The 10663-nt window shown below is 44.0% G+C and overlaps 4 protein-coding genes across 4 annotated transcripts in view; all 4 read right to left on the reverse strand.

The window, feature by feature from the left end:
• Positions 1–233: 233 nt before the first annotated feature.
• On the reverse strand, positions 234–1020 carry SARC_04814 (hypothetical protein; the record flags this gene model as incomplete). The annotated part of the gene is made up of 2 exons (XM_014301348.1): positions 234–804; positions 875–1020. The coding sequence occupies 2 exons, from the start codon at positions 1018–1020 to the stop codon at positions 234–236; spliced, it is 717 nt and encodes a 238-aa protein (XP_014156823.1).
• Positions 1021–1803: 783 nt separating this feature from the next.
• On the reverse strand, positions 1804–2804 carry SARC_04815 (hypothetical protein; the record flags this gene model as incomplete). The annotated part of the gene is made up of 2 exons (XM_014301349.1): positions 1804–2417; positions 2447–2804. 2 exons carry the CDS (start codon positions 2802–2804, stop codon positions 1804–1806), a joined length of 972 nt encoding a protein of 323 aa, XP_014156824.1.
• A 1001-nt stretch (positions 2805–3805) lies between these two features.
• SARC_04816 (hypothetical protein) lies at positions 3806–4213 on the reverse strand (the record flags this gene model as incomplete). Its single annotated transcript, XM_014301350.1, has 1 exon — positions 3806–4213. One exon carries the CDS (start codon positions 4211–4213, stop codon positions 3806–3808), a length of 408 nt encoding a protein of 135 aa, XP_014156825.1.
• A 5317-nt stretch (positions 4214–9530) lies between these two features.
• Positions 9531–10663, reverse strand: part of SARC_04817 (hypothetical protein) — a gene marked incomplete at its 5' end in the record, with an annotated part of 6589 nt that continues 5456 nt past the window's right edge. The window contains one exon of the mRNA XM_014301351.1: positions 9531–10124. Within this exon, the coding sequence (XP_014156826.1) occupies positions 10032–10124 (93 nt within the window). The remainder of the gene's footprint in view (positions 10125–10663) is intronic.

A 10663-nucleotide genomic window follows, 5' to 3' on the forward strand; every position in this document is an offset into this window, starting at 1 on the left:
TCAGATACGCATCAGAAACTTCTTCCACAACAAAGCGTAGGATTCAAAGCATCCGAATACAGGATCAACTGCTGGTCGGGAAGGGGCTTGTACAGCTTAAAAGGCATCGCCAAATAGTAAAGTGCCGTATCCAATGCGAGGACTTGTTCGGTGCCCCACTCAAAGCCTGCATACTTCTCTGTTAAGCGGGTTAGGGGCTCCATCATGCGGGCGTATTGTGGGATCATGCCCGACTACCAGGATAGCATCGCCAGAAGGGAAACAAGTTCCTTCCTGTCCTTGGGGGCCGGCGCTGTCAAGAAATCCTCCAACCGTCGTTGGTCGATGCGGGATCCATGGTCCTGGATATCCCGGCCAAACAGGTGTACTATCTCCTTTGGCAGCTTCATAATCTGACTCTTCGTCGGCTGGAGTTGGATATCCCGGGAGATCATGATGTCCAGGGTGTCGTCCACATCATCCCAATGGTAAACGATTGAACCGATATATGTGTTGTCGACTCGCAACTTCGCCACAATCGTCAGGTCATCCAGGTATGCCACCAGGGCTACTATTGCCTGGAAAGTGATGGTCATGAAGTGCTGCATATCAAAACAGCCATTCTGGACCCCTTCCACCAGGCAGGCCGGCTGATGAAAGCGTCCATCCCTCGTGAAAAACGTCAGGAGGTGGCGGCAACTGGGCGCCAACATGAGCTGGTGATATGATGGCCCCCTTTGCATGATTGAGGATGTCCTCCTCGGTTGGGAGAGTGATTTGTAGATTGAAAAGCTGGTTATTCGTGGTGGACCAGTCCACCGTGAACTGGAACTGGTTATCCAACGTGAAAGTGACGCGCACATTCTTGCGAGCCAGTAGGCATGTGGCAACTCACAAGCTGTACGGATCCTCCGGTTCAACATGGCCCACTTTGTGAAGCTTGTCCACCAGTCGCGTTTCGACTCTCTGTTTGAACGGGTCCTTCGTGCCATATACCCTGCGGATCGGCTTGGCTCCTTCCTTGAGCTTCAGGTCGACCATGACCCCTTTTATGAATTTGGGGACACTTTTGTCAATTCGGACCGCGAGGAACTTCTGCTGCTGTAAGATTCGGTCTATTAAGGCGATATTAACGCCTTATAAACGCGTAGGTAAATTCTAAGTGTCGTAAAAATATTAAAGTAAATAAACGAGATGAGACTTTTAGTAAAGTTAGGTATGCCTCGTGAAAACAGCAATACTCTGAGAGATTGTGAGACTGAGACATTGCCTATATATAATCCTCTCAGTACTGTTTCCGCCGAAGAGATTTTATTTAGTGTTTCGTTGTCGCTCTATTAGAAACTATGGTATGTTTCGTTGGGGCGAATCTGAGAGACTTATAAAATCCTATCTTTAGAAAAAAGATATAAAAAATTAAAAAATACTCTTGATGTCCTTAGTTATTGTCTTAACCAATAACTTGCCACTTATCAAGAATTACCGACTTAGCCTTCATCAGACTGGCACGTCTGGTTGGCTGATCGGAGGATCAACTAGGTAACGTTAATAGTCCCTAGAAACCTATATTCGGTTGAGCCATCTCGCTACCGAAGTATTCAGATATAAATAAAGTTGGAAAGTAAATATAGTTCTATTAATATAACTATACCAAATCTTATGTTTGGTACTTTACTGGGGCCTTTTAATGGCCTCGTCCAAATATCTGATATGTAAAATGGAAAAGGTATTAATTAATAAAACCATTAAAAACCATTTAGGAAACTTAAGTTCCTTGTACTATTAAGAGTACGTTTATAATTTACGTACTGCTTAAGAGTACGTTTATAACATAGAGTCTAGTGTGGAGGCCCGGCTATTACACTGTAGGGCGTCTACCTCCGCTGGGGACATGTTGCGTATCCGGCCCATATAGTCCAGGCCCGTAAAATCGTATTCATCTAACGGGCTATCCGGGATGTAGGGGTCCCGGTTGGTGCGGTCAAGGTTGTAGAGAATCTCCGGCGGCCTGTAAGCTAAGAAATTCATCATCAAGGAGCGTGGAAGCTGGAGGCGGAACGTTGGGAGAGATGTGGACTCATCCCATCCAATCCCCAACCGTTCTGTTTGCAGCTGTTCCAAGCCTAGTAAAACATCGCAATCATCAGGTACCCATAGGGTAATTGGTTTGCCGTCGAGGTCCAGCACCTCCAGCAGGAGGGTGACCTCGGTACGCGTGTTGATTGTCATTCGTCCATCACCCGCAAAGCCCGATATATAGACGGTGTCCATTGTGTGTAGGCTAAAGTTGTGTGATATTACAAATGATCGTGTCAGCATGACTGGTCGGGTTCCCTTGTCGTTGTATATACGGACCGCCAAGTCCTCGCACCATGCATTCGTGCCTGGCCCTGTCCACTCGTCATCCGACAATCCTTCCTGTTTGGTGGTCGCTGCGGCTACGGTGGTGTTTTGGGTGCAATTGTACCTGAAATGGCGGTCTTGTGGCAGATCTCACAGACCGGGCAATTCGCCCCCCAGTGGCGGAGGCCACACTTCGTGCATTGTTCGCGGGTGGACGCAGGCGTACGGCTGCGGCCACGGTCATTGCGGCCCCTTGACGGAGAGCGGCCTCGTGGGAGAGAATCAGATGTCGATCGATATCGCTCGTTGGGGGTCGTACTATGTGGCGTACCTGCGTTAGAGGTGGATATCTGTCCAGGGTTAGTGGATTGTGGCTGGCGGAGGGGGATATCATTCCTGTGGGTACGTTTATAGTCGCTCAGATATTTCGCTGCAAGGACTGTGGCAGATACTAGTCCGTTCGTATCATAGTGGTTCGACATAATCTCCAACCCGAGGCCAGAGTATGCATTAGTAATAATGTGCGGACCGCAACTGTCAATTCAAGCAGTCGTTCCGTTAGCAAGACCAAGTCCGTGGACCAGACATTAGTGAGTGGGGTCAGGATCGCCGGATCCTTGATGACACTTAATACCATCATCCATGATCGCACCCTGTTGGTTGGCATTACGCTGGATATCCGCGCAAATCACTCGCCATGGAACTTTCTGGGGGCGAGGCACCTCCTGAGGTGCAGGGACAACCGCTGGGCTTGCTGTGGGAGGACGGCAGGGGCGCGGCTCTTGCAGCTGCCTTATGGCGGGCATGTTCTCGTTGGTACACCTGTTCAGCTGTTCGGGCATCGAGTCGCAGGCGGTACTCCTCCTTCTCACGTTGCTCCTCACGGTGCTGGCGGCGATCGTCGTTGGTCTTCCGTTTGTCTGCCGCGGAGATCGAGACACGGAACTGTGCTATCGGTACATAGCACTTAGCACGGCGTACGTACTGGTACTTCCGTTCGTAGGATTCTCGTGGTAGCCTCCCTTCGTTGATAGGGCTTCACTCGAAATAGTCATACACCTCCTGGTTAGCACTGGTCGTCTTCTGAACGGACAAAGAGTCCTCCCAGCGGTGGTTTGTCGGCCGGAGATGCTGTGACTAGGGTCAGCCAAGCATCAAGTTCAGCAGTACTCAAGGCGTGGTAAGAGTCCCGAGTCAGGCGGTCCTTGATTCGACCGATACGTCGTTCGAGAGGGACACGTGTAGAGGGGCGGAAAGGGCCGAGGTCCCGGGGGCGAGGGCTTGACACCCGTTGGCGGGGTTGCAACCGGCTGGGGTGGATACCCCTTCCGGCAGAGGCAGGGGCTGGCGGAAACGGATGACTCACACGGGGCGGCGGCAGGAGAGGAACAGGGGCATGTACGCTATTAATACCTTCCGTGCGGCTTTAGGCTTCAAGCATACTCATCCTGGGGGCAGCACAACCTGGGACTTCAGGCAGCGTTTAACGGGGATGGAGCTCGAAATCCAAACGGTATATCACAGCCTTGACTGCAACTTTAGAGGCTTCGCTGAGGGACGCACACTTCTCCTTGAGGTTGCGGACGTTATCCTCTCGGAGACGACTCGCATACGCGATGAGATCCAGCGAATAGGTCCGGGTTAGCAGGTAGAGAGAAGAGCCATAGCTAGCCATCAGCTGGCGGATCACATCCGTCACCGTGGCTTCGGGGTCCGGCTCCAAGTGAATCTCCATCACCAGACGTTCACTTAGGTAAGATATCAGCAAATTCACCTGGGCTGAGAACCCAGAGACCTCAACATCCTGTTGGGCATTGTCCTTTGAAGAAATCTTACGGTAAGCTGGGGAGTGGGTGAACCCTTGCCAGCGCTCCCACCAAGGGAGAAACATCTTATGCTTATCGCCAGCATAGACCCTTGAAGGGGACCAAAGGTCGATGTTTTGAGTAGCTTCCGAAATCTGGTGAACAAAAGAGGTGATTAGCTGATATTCAGACTCTTTCCTACTGGCTAGTTCTAATTGGAATTCTCAAAGGCCAAATCTGATTGGCCAGAGTAATTCGGAGCTTGAGATCTCGTCCGTCAAAAATAATTGTATTAGCTGGTACAGGGCAGATGATACAGGACAGGTACTTCGGGACAACTAATCGTTTATTAATTTACTTCTTGCAGACGTACTTCAAGGGGTTGAAGTACTTGAACTGAAGAGTAGCCCTAGTAGTAGACTCGTATATATAGGGAAGGGACGTAGGGGCGTATTAAAGGAACTGGTGTCCGGACCCATGTGTCCCCTTCCGTGGAAGAAACTAAAGCGTCCAAGGAGGTAGCTAGGTGTCCTGGTTCTAGACGTTAAGGGACGGCCGATTAGGACAGGACCTCATTCTAGAATTAGGCCCATGAACCACCCTTTTACTACATATTTATTTTTGTTTTGTGTTAAAAGAAATAGAATCATTATCGCGCATACATGTATATTTAAGATATGAGGTTTATCAGGTGTGAATATGGCTGAATCTGGCAAAATTGTTTCGAAGACAAGAACCGAGGGCCAGGGGATACAGGTGAGGTAAGCTGTTGGTGCCATCCTGGTGCGTACGGTCTGAAAACCCCCCCATTCTAGTTTTTACAAATTTAAGTTTTCTGGTCTTTCTATCTATTAGTTCGTATTTACTGTATCTCCATGCACCCCATACAAATAACCGTCCGGTAATATCAGGAATCAGACGTGTGTGCTTTATCGTCCGCAGCGCGGACAACAAAGGAAAACTAAATAGCCGCCATTGTGGGACATTGTATTTTTTCAATTAGGGTGCGGCAACTGAACCCATGCTTTCCATCATGCGCCAAGTAAGCAAAATGCGAGGTATACAGCGACTTCCCAATGTTTAAGCGTACCTTGATTAAATCCTATATATAAGAAATATACATAAAATACCTGGTTTCTGAGGCGAATAACAACCCTGACATATAAAACAAGCACATTTCGATATCGCCTAAAGTACAAGTGATATTGTTTGAGATTATGATACAGTCTGGGATATGCTGTAATGTCTTCTGTGGCGTGCTTTTTTAATCAAATCCTTAGTGTACTATTGTCGTATTCGAAAACAACAATCTATACATGAAGCGAGATTATATTCAGGCATTGTAACTATTCTGGCTTCGTAGTATACAATATTCAAACCCCATTTTTTTTTTACATAAAGCGCCATTCTTATATAATAATTTCGTTCTTCACACTTAACTTTTGGAATCAAAATCGCTTTATTATATGATGGACATATCAAGTTTGACTTGAACCTACTGTGACCCAGCCTAGCCCGATTTACCAGCTGTCAACTACAATCAATAGCCGGACTTCTTGTGAGAGCGAACGAGTACTTCATTAAATTAACGCTGTTTTCAACCGACAAAGCAATTTGTATGTTTCCAGCTGTATGATAAGTAACATTTATACACGAGTGACAAATTCTATATTAAATGAGTACGAGAGAGTATTTCTTCAGATCAAAGCATTACGTCCGAATTTCTTCATGTAGGATGTCATCTAAGGTTTGTTAAACAATATAGGGTATGTCGCGGAACACTGGAATCTTGAGGAAAGGAAATATACTCCTTCAGGGTGGTTCTATAAAAACAACGTCGTGAACATGATGTGACGCTTCTATTCTGCCAACGAATCATTTTGAGCGTGTCGAATTATCTCCATTGTGGTCCAATTCATAGCCACATGCATATGAGTAGGGGAAAGTACTATTTCAGATCAACGCTGTCAGCCAACACTGCAATATACGTGAATCAAACTTACCTCATCAAGGATGTGGTTGCATCGGAGAATCCTGTAATTTAAAAGTATTACTTGCTCTCCATAGGATTTATGTGGGGACAACGTTGTGAGAATGATGTGAAGTTATAATCTGCCAACGAACGAAATTGTAATTATCGAACTTTTCCTATAGCGGCCAATTTCAAAACAAATCTGAAAATTATACCCACATGAAACATCCCTTTTGTCAATACGTAACAGTGTTACCACAGATCAAAATAGCCTACCAACACAGCATTATACTTTCAAAGCAATTTTTATTGAATTAGAATGTCGTATACATGTTTATGTATTGATATAGAGCAAGTCGTAGTACCTCTTCTGATAGTCTATGTGCCCTATCAGTTATGACGGTTGCAGTCTGTGAGTTGCTCCAACTTGAAAGGGTCAACACCACTCACTGCCCCCCCCTCTCGAGAAAACACATATTTCGTGGCTTTTTCATGTTAGAATTACTTTGTAGTGCAACTATGAAAGAAAATTGTGCTAGAATCGTGAATAACATGTCGTTACTTTCGAATGATACTTTATCAGAGCTTCGCACGGATTTTGCTATAAACTACTACGATGTTTTATTTATATGCCTTCACAATCAAGCTAATAGTTTGGTAAACCACTTAATAAAGATCTCTCAATTTGACGCATAACTAAATCGATGCGCACCCAAAGTCCTGAGTGCAAAAGAAATAAACACGTTCACTAAAGTTTCGATTAATATATCGTTCACGCCTTTAACATCATGCGTAAGCAGGAAGTATAAATCAAGAACGATACAGCTGTATCGTTACAAGTGCAGGCCTCTCTTATAAATCTTGGTTGAAGGAGTCGACCTCAAGAGAAGTGTTCATTTTACTTGCGAGTATACAGTGCTTGCATCGTTTAAAAACTTCGATAGGCCTTAAGATTTTGGCATCTTTTATAGTTCTATTTATTATTATTAAAAGGTATGGAAGTGGGATCAAATGTTCGATCCTCAATTATATTACCTCGTTTACTGTGTTACAAAATGCTTAAAAATTCTCAGCGTTTACTTTATATAGCGAGTATACCGAAAATCACTCTCTAGTATTGATTGATTGTTAAAAAAACCCAGTGAGCACTGCTTGTTAGAGTGTAGGGTACTAGACTTTGTATATCATTATTTCATACATTATGAGAGACTACAGGTCTCAGACCAGATTTTACAGCAAGAAACTCTCTTGATTTATAGAAGTCATCAGAGTTAGCTCACTCCCGACAGCTAATCAAGATGCTTAAATTACTCTCGAGAGTTGCGTTAATATATCTGGCCTGAGACCTATAGTCGCTCACATTACCTTTGGGCTTATAGCAAGGAAATTGGAACATGTCAAGAGGAAAGTTTGTTACTAAACTCAAAATCTACTTGGAATATCAACTGCTCGCATACTGATGAGTGATAGTACCAACATCAAGATTGCTGAAACTATAACTAAAAGCTGATAGTTATATCTTAACAAGCTCTGCTCGAATGTTAAAGAGTCAAATTTCACCATTAAAGACCTTGAAAATTATGAAGACTTCTATAGCTAGCTTGGAAGAATGTAAATTCGACCCTAACACGTGATCTATGGCGTTCAGTAGGGTAATTTTTTTTAACTTAATCCAAGTCCTGGTGGTATCGAGTATTAGTATAGATTGTGGCATCTTGGCTAGCTGTATGTTAGATACGGAATTTATACCAAATAGGCTCCCTTTCTATTGAGAAGGTCAGTATTATTAATCCGTTAGGCAATTTATTTTCTTTGGTCAACTCATTCGCTGAGGTCGCGGTGAGTAGGGCAGGAAAAACAATCGATGCACAAACAGTACTTAGAATAGAGTATTTGTCCAACCAAGCTTATAGCTTCGAATATAACATATTCAACATCTATAATAGGAGTGATACCACTGGTCTAAATACTGCCATATGCACTAGTCGTGATTTCTGTTAGGAGGTTCCTTAACAGTCATGTGTTATAATCATTCTACGATGTCTGGTGCTCTGATTTTCTCCTTTAATTGGTTGAAGGCTGATCCTGGACATAGTCAAGTATATTGCTACGGACAATTGATTTTGGAAAATGACTATAGGCTCGAAAGAAGTAGCTTAAAATCGACTGTAACAAACATAGTATGGTATCCCCTCGTATTCGTACCGTTTTGTCACTTTAACTTCTTCCTATTATTTTTCTTTATTGCCATCTTGAAATAAATAAGATTATCTTTTTGTGACGAAGAAGGGACGGAAGTGAAAGGGGGGGAGGGGTGGTGACCCCGTTACAGTTGAATCGGGAGTCGGTGGTGGAAAACAGAAAAATAAGAAATCAATATTCTTATACTGCATTCTTATTCATCTAGGGTTGCATAAAAAACATGTTATTGCGACAATCAAAAAGAAAGAATTAGAGGGTACCCCAATACTACATTATTGATACTAGGGTTATATATAGAACTTATTCTTTTGATCGTTTCTTACTACTAGTTACACATCGAACCTTTTATTATGGTAGTCAAAGAAGAAATCTATATCCTGATACTTTATTCTTATCGCTAGGGCTATGCATAGAACCTAGTATTATGCTAGTCAAAGGAAAATTTAAAATCTTTATATTGTATCCTTAATATTACGGTACTATATACAGCCTGTTATTAATATAGTCAAAGGAGATATTGGCATTCTTATAAAAAATTCTTCATACTTGGATTATGCAGAGAACCTAGTATTGTGATCGCAAAAGAAGAAATAGTATTCTTATACCGTATTCTCATTACTAGGGTTATGTATAAAACCTAGTAGCTCTATCGGACGTACAGCCCAATTCTCCTAAAATTCTTTCATCTACATTTTGTATGTAGACAAGATCACCATGTCAAGAGGGGATCGAACCACCGGACCCGAGTAAAGACCCATCCTTGAGCCCTTTATGTGACTGCATCCTCCTTGAGGGGGTAGCGGTTTTAGCTAGATAAATAAGGCACAGGTCTATCACCCGGTGCCCAGCTCCCCCGAACATGCGTAAACACACAAGTAAGGGGTGGGTAGTCACCCGTATATTTCTATCTCTATCGTTAAATACATTCTAATATTATTGTATGGCAGACTTTAATACAGTCTCCTTGTGATACATATTATCATTTACTCGTACTTTGGAATTTATCCTTTCAACTATTCATCTTATGTATAGAAAAAAGAAAGCACATCTACAAAACTGTACTCGAACCCGCCCAAGGGTCAGTCTCTTCGTCTACACTATATACTCAGGGACATCCCTGACTTTTGAAAGGGTAAAGGCACCCATCGACAGAAAGGGGCCTTGACTGAGGGTCTACGCCCAGTACTCTCAACGAGAGCCACTCCGTTTCTTGCATTGCAACTGGACTCGAACCAAAAAGATTTGCACACAATTGATTTACACTCCCTAACTTTTATCCCATCAGATAAATCATCTGTTTTACACTAGTAGTGGACTCCAATCCTCCCAGGAATCTATGACAGATACAGACACCCCTCTATCACACTACACAGGAGACATCAAGTCGCCTTTCTCAGCTGCTAGATGAGATTCGAACCCCTTCAGTAGATTGCGTTGCAGCACGGGTAAGCTGAGTTAAATTGCTGCATTCGGCGTGCGCAACTCAACTCCCCGCGGAGGCGCTTTGTACCGGCATTGGTAAGCGACAGCTGACAGCTATGGCTACTACACGTACTGGGTGCAATACAGTACCCTTGGCCATAAAACTGCAACACGCGTGGTCAGAGAGGTGGTACAGCTGAATAAAATCTCGCACATCGCTCGCTAGCATCCAATGGCTCAGTCCTTTACAGTTTCGGGGTTTAAATAATATGCCAAATCTAACTTCTAAATATTAACCACACATCTTATCATTGCCATACGGGTCGTCCAGAGATTATCGCATCCGTGCCCAATTGGTGAGAGACAGGCGATTCCAAGCTAGGCAGAGTCACCTTTGAGGACTGTTTTGGGAAGTTCACAAAGAGTGCAGATTCAATAGCGATTCTATCGAAGATAAAAGCTTGTACTACTGAAGGTGTGCATGGGGGAAACTATTTACTTCGGCGAGTAAAGGGCAACGAGTTTCACAATTCATGCGACTTGTAGGGCCAAAACGAATAAGACACACTCGAAATGTCCAGAAGGGCGAGCAGTCCTCAATGAACTACAAAGAGGTGCATTGCTGCATCTTGGGCGTTGCCTACTCTAATTGTACGTGAGAGTGCCAAGGGCGTGGTGACCGAGTCATATCAAGGTTAATACCGATCACCTGTAACAACGCTCACCAGTACATGCAGAAAATACGGTCCAAGACAGGGCACACACTATTTCCACTACGCAAACTACAACTCAAATCGACTATTAGTGGAAGTTGCACTCAGTTCTCCTACCAGTGAAAGTTACACTCAAATCTACTACCAGTGAAAGTCACACTCAGATCTACTATTAGTGAAAGTTACACTCAGATCTACTACCAGTAAAAGTTACACTCGGATCTATT

The sequence above is a fragment of the Sphaeroforma arctica genome (genome assembly GCF_001186125.1).
Source record: "Sphaeroforma arctica JP610 unplaced genomic scaffold supercont1.284, whole genome shotgun sequence".
In the NCBI taxonomy this organism is placed as follows: domain Eukaryota; class Ichthyosporea; order Ichthyophonida; genus Sphaeroforma; species Sphaeroforma arctica.